The sequence below is a fragment of the Macaca mulatta genome, chromosome 15 (assembly GCF_049350105.2).
Source record: "Macaca mulatta isolate MMU2019108-1 chromosome 15, T2T-MMU8v2.0, whole genome shotgun sequence".
NCBI lineage: Eukaryota > Metazoa > Chordata > Mammalia > Primates > Cercopithecidae > Macaca > Macaca mulatta.
The window spans coordinates 19,763,238-19,781,211 of record NC_133420.1 but is presented as its reverse complement, the minus strand read 5'-3'; the positions used below and the strand labels follow the sequence as shown (position 1 = coordinate 19,781,211).

Sequence of the window (17,974 nt, the reverse complement as noted above, 5' to 3'; positions counted from 1 at the left end):
GCAGGGGGCGGGGCCGGGGCCGGCAAGGACGGGCGGAGACTCGCGCGCCTGGGGCGGGGCCTGCGCGCCGCAGGCGGATCCTACGAGCGCAGCCTGCGCGACCTGGGGAGGGCTCTGCGCGGCCGGGACGGGGCGGGACGTGAATGGCTGGCGGCGAGGCCTCCAGCTAGGGGCGGGGCCTCAGGGCCGGGGGCGGGGCTTCAGAGCCGGGGCGGAGTCTGAGTACCAGCATCTCCCTTTTCTGTCCTCCGCATTTCCAGCAGGCTCCTGCCTGGGCGAGGCTGTCGGGCCGCAGGGGAAAGAGACCTAGAGTGTGTCGGGGGCCACCGGGCAGTGGCGGCCTGGCTGTCCGGACTTGAGTGTCTCCATTTCTGAAATGGTGGTTGGGCAGGGAAATTAAGCGGGGCTTCCGGTCAGGCAGTCCACGTTTCAACTGGTAGGGTTGCTGGATTTATCAAGTAAGATAGAGAATGCCCAGTGACACTGGAAATTCAGATAAACAACGAATACATAAGTTATTTTCAATATGATTATTTTATTATGATTATGTCAGTGTGACATTCACCTGAGCCTGTTTTTCTCCTCTGAGACCCACGTGCAGAAGCGGCTCCTGTCACAGCCAAGATTCGAACCCAGGCAGTTTCACTCCAGACCAGGGGCTGTGACCACCTACTCTTACCTCTCAAAGGCTCCCTCGCTGGAATGTCCTCCAAATCCAAGTCAAGTTAGCCCAGGCCCTGGGCAGATGCCGCAGTGTGTCCTATTGGGGTCCCTTGGGATCTCAGAGGCAACTGCCTTCAGGCGCCAGGCTGGTGGCAGAAAGCACTGGGACGGTAGCAGGGGTGGGCCTATGGGGAAGTGAGAGGGCACACTTCCCGTCTAAGTTTTTTTGTTTTTTTTTTTGAGACAGAATCTCTGTTGCCCAGGCTGGAGTACAGTGGCACCGTCTTGGCTCATTGCAACCTCCGCCTCCCGGGTTCAAGCAATTTCCAGCTAACTTTTGTATTTTTAGTAGAGACAGGGTTTCACCATGTTGGCTAGGCTGGTATCGAACTCCTGACCTCAAGTGACCTGCCTGCCTCAGCCTCCCAAAGTGCTAGGATTACAGGCGTAAGCCACCACGCCCGGCCCTTGTTTATGATTTTTTTTTTTTTTTTGCAAAATGTTGCATTGGCCAGAAAGATCTTCTCCCCATCCCCGCCACACCCACCTCCTCTGCAGGGCGCTGGCCTGGGAACCAGCTTGGGCTCCTTCCCTGGTCTCCATTTCAAACTCCTTTTTCCTTTTTCTCAGAGGCTCAGGCCTGGGCTAGATGCCAGGGTATCTGTCCCCAGCTCAGCAACCTTCCCAATCTACCCTGCTCTAGGTTCAAAGCCATATCACCCCTGGGCCTGGTGCTGTAGGACTCAGTGCCTGTCCAGGGGCTGGGAGGAGGGCTGCTGTAGTGGCCCTGCCCCCCAGGGGCCTCCTTTGAGCACAAACTCTCCTGTCTCTGCCACTCCAGCCTGGACACATGTGGGGAGTAGTGGTTCACCCTCAGTCACCATGGCTCCTCACCCACACAAGGCAGTGTGTCCCCAAAGCCAGGGCCCTTCCTTCTCAGTCCTCATTCTTCAAGTTTCTTTGCTCATAGGCCCAACCCTGAGGGCACAATGGTGAGAAGTTCCCTATGGATTCACGCACTGCCCACAATGGCTGGTGAGATGATGATTCCTTCCCCAGAGAGGCAACTCCACCCTTGCTAGGACCACATGGAGACAGCAGCATGCCCAAATGGTCCGGGCTCCCAGGGGAGCTGAGGATCATAAGACTACAGTGGAACTGTGACCGGGAAGTCCTACAGCCCCAGAGAAACTTCTTCACTTTGCTTTTGGCAAAAACCTACTCTGCTTACCACAACCTACATGATCCTACACGGGGTGAACTCCTTCAATCAGCCTTTACCGACCCTGGCCACCCTCCGGCCGCCAATCATACTGAAGCCGTTCCTACTGCAGGACCTTTGCACTCACTGTGTCCTCTGCTGGACGGCACTAGTCATAGAGTGGCTCCTCTTGTCATTCAGCTGAAGCATCACCTCCTCTGAAAAGCCCTTGCCAACCACCCAGCTGACACTGCACCCCCATCCCTCTTGCCTCACCCCAACTCAGTATTTCATAGTGGTTGTCACACTCTGAAATTGCCCTGTGTATTAACCGGTTGCCTCGTTTATGGTCCACCTGCCCCACAGACTCTAAGCTCCATGTGGGCCAGGGCACCTCCACACCTGCACAGAGCCCAGCACAAACTAGGTGCTAGGTCACGTCTATCAATGCATGAGTTAGGAGAGCCTGGGTCCCATGAGTTCTTGAACAAATCACTTTCCTCTCCAGCCTGAGGTCCCGGCTAGGCTCATGGCCAGAGACCCAAAGGTGGAGAGGGGCTGAGTCATCCTTATGTGTGACAGCAGGACTCTGTGGCACTGACTCAGCCCTGTGGGATCCAGACGGGTAGAAATGTGGAGTCAGACTCTAGTTCCTGTTGCAATTCCCTGCCACCTCTGAGTTTCCCTGGCCCATCACCTCCTGAGTGATGGGCATGACACACTCTATGTCACAACTTCCTGCTAAAGCAAAAACAAGAAATTTCCACTCAGCTCATGCCAGCACAGAGAGGTTGAGAAATCAGGCAAGGTCACCCAGCCAACTAGGAGTGATATCAATATTTAAAGTACATATATTCTGGTGAAGTGCAGCGGTTCATGCCTGTGGGCCCAACACTTTGGGAGGATCAAATTGGGCAAATTGCTGGAGCCCAGGAGTTCAAGATCAGCCTGGGCAATATGGCGAGACCCTGTCTCTGCAGAATAAAATAAAAGTAGCCAGGTGTAATGGCACATGCCTGTAGTCCCAGCTACTTGGGAGGCTGAGGTGGGAGGATCACTTGAGCCCAGGAGGTTGAGGCTGCAGTGAGCTGTAATCCATGCCACTGCACTCAAGCATAGGTGACAGAGGGAGACCCTGTCTCCAAAAAACCCAAAAACCAAATATTCCAGGAACCCTGCAGCCAGAGCTCTCTCTTTCCTCCCACTTCCCCCTCAGCCATCTTTCTTTTTTTGTTGTTGTCTTGTTTGAGACACAGTCTTGCTGTGTTGCCCAGGCTGGAGTGCAGTGGTGCCATCTCGGCTCACGGCAACCTCTGCCTCCTGGGTTCAAGGAATTCACCTGCCTCAGCCTCCAAAGAAGCTGGGACTACAGGCGCCCGCCACCACACCTGGCTAATGTTTGTACTTTTAGTAGAGACGAGGTTTCACCATGTTGGCCAGGCTGGTTTCAAACTCCTGACCTCAAGTGACCCACCCACCTTGGCCTCCCAAAGTGCTTGGATTACAGGCATGAGCCACCACGCCTCGCCCCTCAGCCATCTTTCTTTGGTGGGATCTGATGGGTCAGTGGAGTAGCAGTGTGCATTGCAGCTGAATGGCTTCCCCGAGGTCCCGCACCGTCCAATCCTGGGGGTCCACTCTTGGCCCACGTGGCCCCCTCCCACTCGGAAATGTTTTCCTTCTCTCACTCCAGGCCCTTGCTGTGCTCTTAACTTGGGACCCTCCTAGGGACATGTCAGACTCTTCTCTGGTCTCAGTGGAGAAGTTAAAGCCTTTCCCCCAATACTATCCATTAAATGATCAGGTAGCGGTCCCTTCCCCCAGACTGTGAGTTCCGCGAGTTCCATGAAGGCAGAATCTGTGCCACTTGCTTCCTCCCCAGGTCCCCATTACCCAGCAGAGGGCCTGTCACGTGGCAGGTGCTCAGCAAATATTTAATGAGTTAATGAGGTCTGTTTCCATTCTTTCATTTTACAGATTAGACCAGCGAGGCACAGAGAGGTTTAGCACCTTGCCCCAGTCACACAGCCAGGCCCTGGAGCAGCTCTGGAGGGAAGGCCCGCTTGGGCTTGGGCATGGTCAGATTGAACTGGGGTCAGAGGCCAGGCTGGAGTTTGCTGGAGGAAGGAGAAGGAGTGATCAGGGGCCATGCAGGCTCCCGGTGATGTCTGTGCAGCCAAGACCTTGGTCTGACCATGGACCCTTGCCCCCATTTCACTGATGAGAAAAGTGACTTTCAAAGAAGGGCAGAGCTCACTTCAGATCAATAGTAGACACCGTTCAGAATGCCTCCCAGAGCTCCAGGCAGCCCCCCAGGACCCCACCTTCCCCCACCTGCATCCCTAGAGTATCGGGCCAGGAGCAGGGGGTCGGGAGGCCTGGGTACTCGGGGCCGACCTTGCCACTTACCGGTGCATAAGCCCCTTAAAGTCTCTGGGCCTCAGTTTCCCCATCTGGACGACAAGAGGGCTGCAGCCTTCAGCCTCCCCCCTTGCCCAGATCATGAGGACCAAGCTGCAGGAGCTGGTGGTTAAGAATACAGGCTCCGGAATCCAAAAGTCATGGTTGAGTCCTGGTTCCAGCATTTATTGCTGAATGATCTTGATCGGTCCCTTCACCCCCTGAGCCTCCATTTCATGGTCTGTAAAAAGAGAATAATAGCATTTTTTTAAGGACTAAATGAGCTAAAGTAGGGGAATCCTTGGCATGATGCTGGGCACGGCACCACCGTCAAACCGGGCTGCGCGGTTACGGTATTAGTTAGGGGATGCTGCCCTCTGGCGACCATCAGGAGGAAGCGCAGGCGAGATGCTCGGGCCCAAGGGAACCGGTGTTCCTGGCGTGAGCCCACCATCCAGATCCGGAAAGTGGGGCCGGGCGCCCGTCACTCTGTGTGCTCCTCCACCCACTGGCAGAGGCGACGGGCGTAGCGAGCCGGGCTGACAGTGGAGAAGGTCCGGCCCGGGTAGCGCAGTGTCTTCCACAGGTGCTCCAGCCGCTTGCGGAGCCCGTAGACCGTGGCGAGATCCACGACGCCCAGGAAATAGCGCTGCTCGGGCCCGTCCAGGATGTGTAGGGCGTTGGGGGCGTCGGGCAGCAGCCGGCGGTTTTGGACTCCCGACTCTTCCGGGCTCTGTGCCCCTTGCACAGACCTGGGGGCCGACAGGAGGATGAAGCTGCCACCTCCTCCAGGAAGCCCCAGCCAGTCGGCTCTGCAAGCCTGGCCAGGCTGCCCACCCCTCTACCAGCTCATTCCCACACCCCCTGTGTGCCTAGGTTTGTGAAGTCAGGTAGATGAGAAAAGTCAAAGTGTTGGGCTAGAGCTGCACTGTTCAGTACTTAGAAATTGGCCACAGGTGGCCACTGAGCCTTGAAATGTGGTGCCACATGACTTCAAGTAAGTCTATTTCCTAAATTTCTGTTTGGAGTCATCCAACCCTAGAAGTCTCAGGGTCGCGGAGCAGAAGTTTTGTGAACAAAATCCAGCGACCCCAGTTTGCAGAAGGCGTATGTATGATTTTGCCTCAAAATGTATTCCATACCAGAAGGTACCTTTGGCGGGGCGCCCAGTCCCAGCAGAAGCAGGTTCAATTCCCTAACTTTGTCCTCAGGCATCGCTGAGGGGCTTTAATCCTGTCCTGTCTGGGTCTGGGGGTAAATACACCAATGAGAAAAAAGCCCTGCCCGCGCTGGCCAATCAGAACTCAGTGGTCTGAGAGTCTGAGCAGAATGCTGGTACCCTGTGGGCTACCTGGATGACGGGGAGATGCGCGATGGGGAAGTTCTGAGTAGGGGCTGGGAACTGGGTGGGGGTGGGGCTGGGACAGCCAACATAAAAGTATTTCAATGTCACAACAGTTCCATGCAAACCAGGAATCACTGACTGAATGACAGCGGTGGCCTAAGCACCAGCTAGGGGGAGAAGGCAAGGGAGAAGCTGACCTCGCTTGGATGCGCAGATGTGGGAGGCTCTGTGCCCCATGGCAGGCTTGCCACCATCCGGTCAGGACATGTCCAGCCTAGCCACAGACTGCTTGAGGAGCCATGACTCCAAATTCTACCCAAGCCTCACCCATCCCAAGTTCTTCCTCCGAGGGGAAGGAACAAGGCACGGGATGAGACGGGTGGCGGCTGGATGAGCGGACCTCCTCCTTCACTCCCCTTGCCCACCCACTGGATCAGTGGAGTGCCTGTCTTAGCCCCTACGTAATTCTGTTCGACCTCAGGAGTGGGTCTGAGGGAACAGAAATGGAAGTAGCTGGTCAAGTACTAACATGAGTCCCCAGAAGTCATTCTGCAACCTCATGTCCCCTTCCCGAGCCTCAGTTCTCACATTTCTCAAATGGGGATGAGTCTACCCTCCCAGTGAGGCTCCCAGTCAGCGTGAAGGAGTGACAGTTACCACTACTGAGATGAGGATGGGAAGACGGTGCCAACGATGATGACCTCAGGGTCCTGGAAGTAGAATGACCAGCTTAAAGGGCAAGGACCCTTTAAAGCAAAAATTAGGCTGGGCGCGGTGGCTCATACCTGTAATCCCAACACTTTGGGAGGCTGAGACAGATGCATCTCTTGAGTTCAGGAGTTCAAGACCAGCCTGGTCAACATGGCAAAACCCCTTCTCCACTAAAAATACAAAAATTGGCCGGGTGCTGTGGTTCACACCTGTAATCCCAGCACTCTGGGAGGCAGAGGTAGGTGGATCACCTGAGGTCAGGAGTTCAAGACCAGCATGGACAACTTGGTGAAACTCCATCTCTAATAAAAATACAAAAATTAGCCAGGCATGCTGGTGTGTGCCTGTAATCCCAGCTACTCAGGAGGCTGAGGGAGGGAGAACTGCTTGAACCCGGGAGGCAGAGGTTGCAGTGAGTCAAGATCACGCCACTGCACTCCAGCCTGGACAACAGAGTAAGACTCCATCTCAAAAAAAAAAAAATTAGCCAGGCATGGTGGTGGGTGTCTGTAATCCCAGACTCAGGAGGCTGAGGCAGGAGAATCACTTGAATCCAGGAGGCAAAGGTTGTACAGTGAGCCAAGAGGGCACCACTGCACTCCAGCTTGGGTGACAGATCGAAACTCCGTCTCAAAAAAAAAAAAGCAAAAATTTAAAAAATTAAAAATAGGTCTTTAAAAAATTTTTTTTTTAATTTAAAAATAGGTCTTTTTCTCTGGTCTGAAACCTTCGAGGGTTCCACAGCCCCATTGGAAAATGGGCAGATTCTTCAAATAATCACCAAAGCTCTTCTCCAAGTGGACTTCATCTGTTCTGTCCCCTGCTGCAGTCCACCTGTGCGCCTCCTGCCCTACCAGCTAGGCTTCTCCAGCCCTCCCCTCTACACACACTCGCACGCACGCACACACGCACGCATGCGCACACACGCACACACACCCATGCATGCACGCACACATACATATGCGCACACACACACACCCATGCATGCACGCACACATACATATGCACACACGCACGCACACACACACATGCACATACACACACACACAAACTCTGCACTTTCCAGCCTTCGTGTCTTTGGCTGCATTGCTCCCGGCAGAGGGAAGGCACTCCCACGCCCCCATGTCTGTCTTTCCTTTACTCTCACCACCTCAATCTCGCTGTTGCCCCTGTGGGGGGCTCACCTGGCTGTACGGAAGATGAGGCTGCTGCCCAGGCCCCTCTCATCCTCGTGGAGACATTGGAAGGCCATCAGGAGGCTGTAATCCAGCACGTTGAGCTCCCGGAGGAAGGTGGTGTCCAGTTCCATCTGGCGGAGGAACCAGTTCCGCTGGGGCCCTGCCGGAGCATCAGTGCCCCAACCTAAGCGCTCATCATGTGCCAGCCACGGTGCTCCACACACTCTGCCCCGTGACAGCACGTGGCATTACTGTCCCCATCTCACAAATAAAGAAACTCATCTGTAATTTGCCTTGGTCACCTAGCTAGGAAGTCATGGAGCCTGAATTGGAACTCTGCTCTGCCTGATTCCAGAATCTGGGCTCTTTTATTTTTATTTTTTGAGACGGAGTCTTGCTCTGTTGCACAGGCTGGAGTGCAGTGGCGCCATCTCGGCTCACTGCAACCTCTGCCTCCTGGATTCAAGCGATTCTCCTGCCTCAGCCTCCTGAATAGCTGGGATTACAGGCATGTGCCATCACGCCCCGCTAATTTTTGTGTTTTTAGTAGAGATGGGGTTTCAGTATCTTGGCCAGGCTGGTCTTGAACTACTGACCTCGTGATCCACCTATCTTGGCCTCCCAAAGTGCTGGGATTACAGGCATGAGCCACCATGCCCAGCAGAAACTGGGCTCTTAATGACTCAGGCAGAGGGCAGCAGGGACACCCTTCTAAACTTCACCCTGAATGAAGGAGGGGCAGGCAGTGACCACCCCCGTGACTCACCCAGCTTGATGGTCTTGCCCTGAAAGTTGAGGTCCTTCAGCACCAGAACAATGGGGCTGCCCTCAGGGGCAGGATCCACCCAGCGGCTCACCTCGCAGCCTTTGATGTCATACCTGAGTGAGGTGACAGAATTCAGCTTTACATAGATTTGAGACACACAGAGAATCTCACAAGAGCTTCCAGTGACTACTTGTGTGCACTGAACTATTACATAGATCATCCCCAATCCTCAGCACAACCCTGGCCTGCCTGCCTCTTTCTTTTTCTTTCCTTCTTTCTCTCTCTCTTTCTTTCTTTCTTTCTCTTTCTTTTGTTTCTTTCTTCCTTCCTTCCTCTTTCTTTTTCTTTCTCTTCCTTCCTCTCTTTCTTTTTCTTTCTTTTTTCTTTCTCTTTCTTTCTCTCTATATTCCTTCCTTCTTTATTTCTTTTTTCTTTCTCTCTCTCTTTCTCTCTCTCTTTCTTTCTCTTCCTTCCTTCCTCTCTTTCTTCTTTCTCTCTTTCTTTCTCTTCCTTCCTTCCTCTTTCCTTTTTCTTTCTCTTTCTTTCTTTCTCTCTCTTTCTCTTTCTTTCTCTCTTTCTTTCTCTTTATCTTCCTTCCTTCTTCTTTCTTTTCTCTCTCTCTCTTTCTCTTTCTCTCTCTCTTTCTCTTCCTTCCTTCCTCTTTCTTTTTCTTTCTTTTTCTCTTTCTTTCTCTCTTTCTCTTTCTCTCTCTCTTTCTCTCTCTTTCTCTTCCTTCCTTCCTCTTTCTTTCTTTCTTCTTTCTTTCTCTTTCTCTTTCTCTCTCTTTCTCTTTCTTTCTCTCTTTCTTTCTTTCTTTCTTTCTTTCTCTCTCTTTCTTTCTTTCCCTTCTTTCCCTTCCTTCCTTCCTTTTTTTTCCTTGAGATGGAATCTCACTTGCTTCTTTCTTTTTTTAGAGAAGGTCTTACTCTGTCACTCAGGCTGGAGTGCAGTGAAACAAACACGGCTCACTAAAGCCTCGACCACCTGGGCTCAAGCAATCCTCCCACCTTAACCTCCCAAGTGTCTGGGACTACAGGCACATGGCACCACACCCAGCTAATTTTTTTATTTTTTGTAGAGGCAGGGTCTCACTGTATTGCCCAGGGTGGTCTCCAACTCCTGGGTTCAAGTAATCCTCCTGCCTTGACCTCCCAAAGTGCTGTGATTACAAGCGAGACCCACCATGTCGGGCCCTATAGCTGAACCCTGGTCTATTATTGTTTCTGAGTTAAAGATAAGAGCAGAGCAGGCATTCACACTCAGGCCACTGGAGGCCCAGCCCAGGCTTGAGCCCTGCCTGTGCCTGCCTCTGGACACCTTGTTACCCCTGAAGGTGTCCCAGACACAGGGATCCAACCCCAGGCGGAGGCACCAGGAGGGCCTGGGGGCAGCCAATGGGGGGGGGGGCAGGGAACCTGTGGGCAGAGCCAGCACTGGAGGGCACAGGGGGCTACGGTGCAGTCAGAGGCTGGGTCTGAGTCGCTGCTCCCCACATGTTAGCTGTGTGGCCTTCTCCGTCCTCGGTTTCTCATCTAGGAAGGAGGATAAGAGCTGCCCCTCAGACTCCTTCTGGGAATTAAAAAGCATGAGAAGGGCCCAACACAGCGCCTAACGCACACTGAGTGCTCCAGATATGCTGGGCGTGAGCGTTACTGTCTCTGACCCACCAGATCTTGGGAACGCCCCTTCTCCTTCCTGGGCCTCAGTTTCACCTTCTGGCTAGTGAGTGTGGGTGCTTCAGGCGGTGAGTTTCGGCTGGGGTGGGGCACCAAACCTGCTTGGGCCACTCACCTCTCGGAGATGCGGCCGGCGGGGTAGAAGACGCTCTGCATGACGATGAAGTACGTCTGGAGGCCGGGACAAGGAGTGAGGGAGGCCGGCTGTCGCCCTCCAGCCGCCCGCTCCACCCAGCCACCTCTCCTTGGCTTCACCCACCTTCTTTCCCCGGTCCACCCGCAGACTGTGCACTCCTGGAAGGGGAGAGGGCGCCGAATGAGGATCCCCAAACTCCACGACCCGGGGTGCATCCGGCACCGGCACCAGTCCCAGGGCCAGGCCACGCCTCCTTCTCAAGATCCGCGGCACCCGGACCCTTCCTTGTCTGGGGTCCGGATCTCGACCCGATCCCACCCCTAAACCCAACTCCAGTGGTGCCCCGCCCCCACGCATGTCCCCAACCCCATGCCCTACAACCCCAAATCCGCCCATTTGGGCCCCGCCCACATACCCCGCCCTCCCCAGGTATATTGCCACCTAGGACCGGCCCCCACCGAGCCCCGCCCGCAGCCACGTACCCAGCAACCGCGCCAGCAGCGAGTGCGGGTGCCGCTGCAGGTGCTGCACGTAGCGGGGCAGGTGGGCGAGCAGAGCCTGCACCTCTCGGCGCCCCTGGGTCTTCAGGAAGAAGCGCTGGTCGTGGCTGGGGGGCAAGAGAAAGAGGTCACTGCCCAGGCCTGACTGCAGCGGCTCTCACCCGGCCCCCTTCCCCGACCTGTGCATGTGGATCTCGCTACCAGGTCTCGGCACCGCCCCTCTAGCCTTCGGCCCTCGCACTCTTCTCCTCTTCCATCTGTCCACCGTCCGGCGCTGACCCTCCCAGATCAGGGCCGCTCTGTTTCTCTCTTCAGGGGGCCTTCCCCGCCACTGGGAATTCTGCCCTCCCAGCCAGGGGTACCACTCCCAACCCTGCCCCACCCCTGCCGCAAGCTCACGACAGGAAGAAGCTGGCCTTGCTCTTGGAGGTGCTGAGGAACTGCAGGTAGGGGCCGCCGGGGCCCAGGGCAGCCTGATAGTCGTCCTCCGCCAGGCCCAGGGAGCGGCGCAGCCAGGCAAAGGCGGGGCCGGCCAGCGTGCCCAGCTCGAAGCCCTGCAGGGGAGGAAGAGCCTCCTCTGGAGTGTCTGTGTGGGCCCGGGTGTGTGCAGTTGGTCCTGGGACAGGAGGGTCAGGGTGACTACACCCTTTCTGCAAGGCCCAAGGCTCAGGGACAAGCCTTCAGTCCCACTGCACAGATGGGAAAACTGCAGAGGAGAGAGCAAGACCAGCACACATCCCTCCCCAGAGGGGAGTCTGGGGCCTCCTACCTCATGAACCTGGGTTAGGACCTCCGAGAAATCGTCCTGGGAGGGTGGCCCCTGCAGGGAGAGGTAGAGGAGCTCAGGGCAACCCCTCAGTCCCCTGCTGCCTGCCCCAGGATCTCCAGATGTCCTGCACCTGGCCCGCCCCCCATCTCCTCCAATTTGATTCCTTCAGCAAACTGGGACTGGAGTTGTTTCTAGGAGTGCCTGAGTTGGGCAGATGCGTTGCTCACCCTCCCAGGGCTGCCAGGGGGACAAGAGTGACCCACAGCAAGGCCTGAGTGTATTTCATCCATTCTGGGTCCCCAGCACCAGGCCATGAGTTTAAGCCAGGCACGTTCCCAGACTCACAGGCTGGCCAAGTGAAGCCAGATTCCGTCCAGTACAAGGGGATGGCTCTGAAGCCAAGGGACCTGCCTGATGCAACCTGGGAGGGGAAAAATCAGAGAAGGCTTCCTGGGGGTGGGGACTTCTAAGCTGAAATCTAAAGGGTCGTGGAGAGAAGGAGCAGGGTGCTCGCAGCAGTAGAAAGAGCACTGGTGGCTGCCAGCAAGGGAAGGAGGGTCCAAGTGGCTGAAGCTAGTCAGGGAGGGATGGAGTGTGAACAAGGCTGGATGCAGCTGGATCCGGAGGTCATGCTGAGTACTGGGGAGCCTTGGAAGCTTTTCAGCAGGTGATGAGGTCAGTTTTCGAGTTAGAGAACTCCCTCGTGTCTCTGCACTCTCCCTGGATCTCCAGGTCCCTGTGCCCGGATGTGGCCTATGGAATGTGGTCCCACTGCACACACATGCATACACACGAACGCCACACACATGCTCACCCAGGCCCGCCCAGCTGCTGAGCTTGCAGTTGGGCCACCTTTCTGCTGAGCCAGCCCTGCCTCAGCCTGAGCTCCAGAGAGGACGGGCCAGGCCAGTAGGGTGGGGGTGGGTCCCTTTTCAACCATACACCCTGGCAGGGCTGGGAGGGCCTCAGAAACCAAGGAGTATAATCTCCCCCTATTATACAGATGGGGACACTGAGGCCCAGAGAGAGGCAGAGACCCACCCAGAGTCACACAGCAACGACCTGAGTCAGGGGGTTCCTCACACGCCCAACACACCCCAGACGTTCCAGCTCCCACATCACAATGTTCCTTCCTCTCTGCCTTCCTCCCCTTGATGTCCCTCTCTGATCCCCACACCTGCAGTTTTAGCCAGACAGGGCAACAGCCACGTCTTGCTATTGCTGGTGTGGACATTTGTGGGACAGATGGGCCACTCACCGTGGGTGGGTGGTCCATGGAGACCTGGGTGGCAGCCCACAGCCCTGCCTGCATCATGCACGTCATCCCATGCAGTTCATGCCCCGGGCTGATCTCAAACAGGCCCAGGCGAGACTGCTTATCTCGGAGGCGCCAGAGAAGCCCCCGGCGGCTGGAGGTGACTGCTCTGCATCCAGCCTCAGGGGAGGGGGCCAGGACCTGGTGGGAGGACACAAACAGCCTGTGGCAGCGTCACAGAGGAAAAAGATCAGGATTCAAATCCCACTTCCACTACTTGTGAGACTTCCCCTCATCTCTCTCTGCCTCAGTTTCTTCAGCTGTAAAATAGATGATGCTGGTACCCAAGAGGGGCCACACAGTGCCTGGCACGCAGTCAGCACCTGAGTAGAGCAATGGTTATGATTATCAGTAGATAGGGTGTAAGCTCTGCAGTCAAACCTGGCCTGAGACGGACCCTCTCTCACCAACCTTGTGACCTTAGGTAAGTCGCCTAACCTTTCTGTGCCTCATTTTTTCATCTGCAACGTGAAAACTCGAACAGCTTGTTCGTGGCAGGTATGAACTCTTGTTACTGTTGAGTTTGAGCTCCTTGCACGGGAGCCCTTGATAACAGGAGCTGTGATGCCGGTGATTCAGTCACAACTATTCCATTCGCCTATGCTGAGCGCCTCCAGGCCAGCACGGAGGGGCCAGCGCGATGCTGGTCATAGCCGCTGGCCCACCAGTAGTGGGCATCCACTGTGTGCCCCGCACTGGATGAGAGCTTGACCTCCTAACAGCCTCCTGAAGGAGGAGCTTTAGCATCCTCTCCATTTTCCCGATGAGGAAACTGAGGAAGTGCTGAGAGATCTCCGCCAGGCCGCCCCTCGGCATACCTGGTGCCCAGTGTGGGGCGTGTCCTGCTCTTCGCCGGCTGCAGGGCCCCTCCCTGGCTTGGATGGGGGCGTGTCCGCGCCGCTCGCCGAGGGGAGGCCCGACCCCTGCCCACCAACCCTTCCCTCTCCTGTCCTCTCTCGGGTCCGCACCTACCTCGCGGGGCCCGGGGCTCGGCGCAGCCATCGCCCCCGCAGCAGCTTCCCGGGCTTTGGCCGCGTTCCCCGCCGCCCCGCTGCAGGAGTCAGGCCCCGCCCCTGCCTTGCGGCCGACCAATCGGGTGGCGCCGACCACGGCTGCATCCAATCTGCACGGGAGGCGCTGGCGAGGGCCTGCGGGTCCCGCCCCCGCGGCTGCAGCATCCTTCAGACCTCGGTCCGGCTGGGGCGGGGCCGCCGGACGTTGGCTGGGGTCCCGCGAAGGGAGCACCCCCATTTTCCGCCCTGGGCTGGGGGACTCGGGTCGCTAGGGCCGCCTGGGGAGACGAGTAACCTAAATCCTGTGCCACCCACCCATTCTGGCGTGAAATTCCCTTTGCCTGTCTTTTGGGTGAAAACACTGAGTGATCTAGAGAAAGAAGTCACTACCTCTAGGTCACACAGGAAAGTCGGGACATCCATTCACTGAACACATAGATATTGAACACCCACTGTGGGCCAGCAGTGCTAGGCCCTGGGGATTTAGTGGTGAGCGAGAGGGAGGGGCTCAGCTGCCTGCGTGATCTTTAAAAGCATAATTCAGATGATGTCACTCTGGTGATTAAAGCCTCCAGTGGCTCCCATGGCAATGGAACAAAACCCAAACCCCTCACCCTGACCCCAGGCCCATCTCAAACCACTCACCCTACACTTACCACCCAGCCGCCCAGACCTTCCTGTTCCTTACCCGCCAAACTCTCCCATTGAGGCCTCTGCATTTGCTATTCCCTCTACTTGAAACTCTTGACCCCAGACTGCCACTCGCCTTGCCAGACTCCAGCAGACTCCAGCAGGAGACTCCCCACTCCTGATCACATCACCTCTATTTTCTTCACCACCCTAACACTGTCAGAGACTGACTTGTTTATTGTTTATCACGTCTCCCCCTGGAGTGGGAATGCCATGAAAGCGGGGCCATGTCACTCCTGCTTCCTGGCTGAGTGCCTGGCACAAGCCTGTGCTGGATGAGTGTCTATGGGACCAAGGTGAGTAGGGTGTGCAAAGAGCCTTGGCGAGTCCAGGAAGTGAAAGGCTAGAGTGGCTGGAGTGAAGAAGGGAGAGCAGGCTGGGAGGCAGCGCCTTGTGGGGACCCAGAGAGGTACTGTGGGTATGGGCGTGAGTGTGAGGCGCCAAAGTGCGAGAGTTTTGTTTTTTTTTTGAGACGGAGTCTCGCTCTGTTGCCCAGGCTGGAGTGCAGTGGCCAGATCTCAGCTCACTGCAAGCTCCGCCTCCCGGGTTCACGCCATTCTCTGGCCTCAGCCTCCGGAGTAGCTGGGACTACAGGCGCCTGCCACCTCGCCCTGGCTAGTTTTTTGTATTTTTTAGTAGAGACGGGGTTTCACCGTGTTAGCCAGGATGGTCTCAATCTCCTGATCTCGTGATCCACCCGTCTCAGCCTCCCAAAGTGCTGGGATTACAGGCTTAAGCCACCACGCCCGGCCGGGTTTTGTTTGTTTTGAGACAGAATCTCGCTCTGTTGCCCACGCTGGAGTGCAATGGCGCGATCTTGGCTTACTGCAACCTCTGCCTCCGGGTTCAAGCGATTCTCATGCCTCAGCCTCCCAAGTAGCTGGGATTACAGGCATGCGTCACCATGCCCAGCTAATTTTTTTTTTCTTTTTTTCTGAGACAGTCTTGCTCTGTCACCCAGACTGGAATGCAGTGGTGCGGTCTTGGCTAACTGCAACCTCTGCCTCCCAGGTTCAAGCGATTCTTCTGCCTCAGCCTCCCAAGGAGCTGGGACTACAGCCATGTGCTACCATGCTGGGCCAATTTTTTTTTTTTTTAGACGGAGTCTCTCTCTGTTGCCAGGCTGGAGTGCAGTGGTGCGATCCCGGCTCACTTCAACCTCCGACTTCCTGGTTCAAGTAATTCTCCTGCCTCAGCCTCCCGAGTAGCTAGGATTACAGGCATGCGCCACCACGTCCAGCTAATTTTTGTATTTTTAGTAGAACCGGGGTTTCACCATGTTGGCCAGGATGGTATTGATCTCCTGACCTTGTGATCCACCCGCCTCAGCCTCCCAAAGTGCTGGGATTACAGGCGTGAGACACCACACCCAGCCATTTTTGTATTTTTAGTAGAAACGGGGTTTCATCATGTTGGCCAGGCTGGTCTCGAACTCCTGACCTCAAGTGATCCACCCACCTTGGCCTCCCAAAGTGCTGGGATTACAGGCATGAGCCACGGTGCCTGGTCAAGGTGCACATTTTTGAAGGGCACTGGTTGTTATGCATAGTTGGACTGGTGGGGCCACAGTGGGCAGAAGTGGTGAGGAAGCCATCTGTGACTTAGGGCAGAGGATGGTGGCTTTGCATCAGGAAGGTGGCTGGAGGCCGGGAGAAAAGGGGAGGATTGATAAAGCTTGGGGTCCTGTGGATGGGGGGATGAGGAAGAAAGCCAGGTTAAGGACATGGGACACCAGTCACTAGAGGGGGCAAGGCATGAGGAGGAGAGCCAGATCTGGGAGAAGTATGAGAATTCAGCTCATGAGAGAATGCATTTGAGGTTCCCACCATGGCATCCGATGAGGATGTCAGGTGGGCAGCTGGGCCATGTGCAACGCATCAGGCCAGAAGTGAGCCTGGCAAGAGTGAGAAGGCTTGTGACACATCCCTGAGGAGCCCAGCATCACGTGGCAGAAGACAGCATGAGTGAGACATCAAATAGCAGAATGGTCATCACAGTCCGGCATGGTGGCTCATGCCTGTAATCCCAGCACTTTGGGAGGCTGAGGCAGGCGGATCACCTGAGGTCAGGAGTTTGAAACCAGCCTAGTCAATAAGGCAAAACTCCATCTCTACTAAAAATACAAAAAAATTTGTTGGGCGTGGTGGCGGGCGCCTGTAATCTCAGCTACTAGGGAGACTGAGGCAGGAGGATCACTTGAACCCAGGAGGCAGAGGTTGCAGTGAGCCAAGATCGTACCACTGCACTCCAGCCCCGGCAGCAGAGAGAGACTGTCTCAAACAAACAAACAAACAAAAAGAATGGTCATCACAGACATCAAGAAAGTGGCTGACAGCGGATCGGGGATGTCACAGGCCAAATGCAGCTGAGAGTCAAGCAGACATCCTTTGGATTTAAAGAGTGGACATCAACTGGGCATGGTGGCTTATGCCTGTAATCCCAGCACTTTGGGGGGCCAAGGCAGGCGGATAGCCTGAGGTCAAGAGTTCAAGACCAGCCTGACCAACATGGAGAAACCCAGTCTGTACAAAAAATACAAAATTAGCCGGTGTGGTGGCGCATGCCTGTAATCCCAGCTACTTGGGAAGCTGAGACAGGATAATCACTTGAACTCGGGAGGTAGAGGTTGCAGTGAGCCGAGATCATGCCATTGCACTCCAGCCTGGGCAACAAGAGCGAAACTTCGTCACAAAAAAAAATTACAAAAAAAAAAAAATAGAGTGGACACTGCTGGTGGCCTCAGTGGCTGGAGCCTGCCTGGAGATGGGGACAGATGCTAAGTGTGGCAGGAGGTGAGGAAATGCAGGAGGCAGATGTGGACCCCCTTTGGGGAAGCTTGGTGGTGAAATGGACAGAGGGAGACACTTAGTGGGAACTATTGGGTTGACAGAGGGCCTGTAAGTGGGATCCCCGAGCACACTTAGGAAACAGTGGGAGAATCCTGTGGAGATTTTTCTCACAACAGGGTGGGGCCATCTGTGACCTCAGGCTCCCACTATAGTAGTTGGAGGTTGGTGGATTAGGATCCAGAGCCCAAGCAGGCAGCTCTGCCTGGACTGGAGGACAGAGTATGGAGCAGGTAGGGACAGGGCGGGTGTCTGCAGATGGCCTCTTTTTTCTCTGTGATGAGGAAGATACCTCTGCCAACTGGAAGAAGAGTGAGGGTCCCGGGTTTGAGGAATGGGGGTTTATACCAGGTGCGGTGGCAAATGGGAGAGCCAGCTGCCCAAGTGCGGTGGGACTGCTGGAGGGCTGGGGGCTGGGCCAGTCCAGCCAACCTGAACACACAGCAGCCTTCGCTGCTCAAGGCCACGTTAAGTTGGGCTGTGGGGCTTTTAGGGGAGTGGCCCAAGGGTCCCTAAAGTAATAAATCCAACCTGCCCAAGCTGGCACAGAGGAGGCATGGCACAGGGGTGCCAGGGCCTTCAATGACTCCCAGCTGTGAGCTCCATTGGGTAGGAAGCACATCTCTCCCAGTCCCTGCTTTATCCCCAGCGCACGGGGTCAGGGCAGAAGGCCCCTGAGTCAACCCCACTGTACAGGATCTCCTGACCCAAGACCACTCCCAGCCCGCTCCAGCCCCGACCCTGGGTAAACACAGCACAGAGACA

The 17,974-nt window shown here is 55.7% G+C and overlaps 1 protein-coding gene across 3 annotated transcripts; it reads right to left on the bottom strand.

Moving 5' to 3' along the window:
* Positions 1-3,777: 3,777 nt before the first annotated feature.
* Positions 3,778-14,050, bottom strand: PIP5KL1 (phosphatidylinositol-4-phosphate 5-kinase like 1). Of its 3 annotated transcripts, XR_013405460.1 has the most exons (12): positions 13,633-14,050; positions 12,604-12,801; positions 11,346-11,396; positions 10,976-11,130; positions 10,559-10,683; positions 10,200-10,234; positions 10,056-10,111; positions 8,265-8,377; positions 7,505-7,658; positions 4,716-5,016; positions 4,274-4,505; positions 3,778-3,981 (listed from the first exon to the last, which is right to left on the bottom strand). XR_013405460.1 is itself a non-coding variant. In XM_028834775.2 (10 exons), the coding sequence occupies exons 1-10, from the start codon at positions 13,909-13,911 to the stop codon at positions 4,749-4,751; spliced, it is 1,434 nt and encodes a 477-aa protein (XP_028690608.2). In that variant the 5' UTR covers positions 13,912-14,049; the 3' UTR covers positions 3,778-4,748. The 3 variants fall into 3 exon arrangements, 1 of the variants encoding a protein (XP_028690608.2); XM_028834775.2 differs by having other exon boundaries at positions 3,778-5,016; positions 13,633-14,049; XR_013405461.1 differs by lacking the exons at positions 10,559-10,683; positions 10,976-11,130; positions 11,346-11,396; positions 12,604-12,801; positions 13,633-14,050 and having other exon boundaries at positions 4,274-5,016; positions 10,056-10,434.
* Between the last annotated feature and the right edge of the window lie 3,924 nt (positions 14,051-17,974).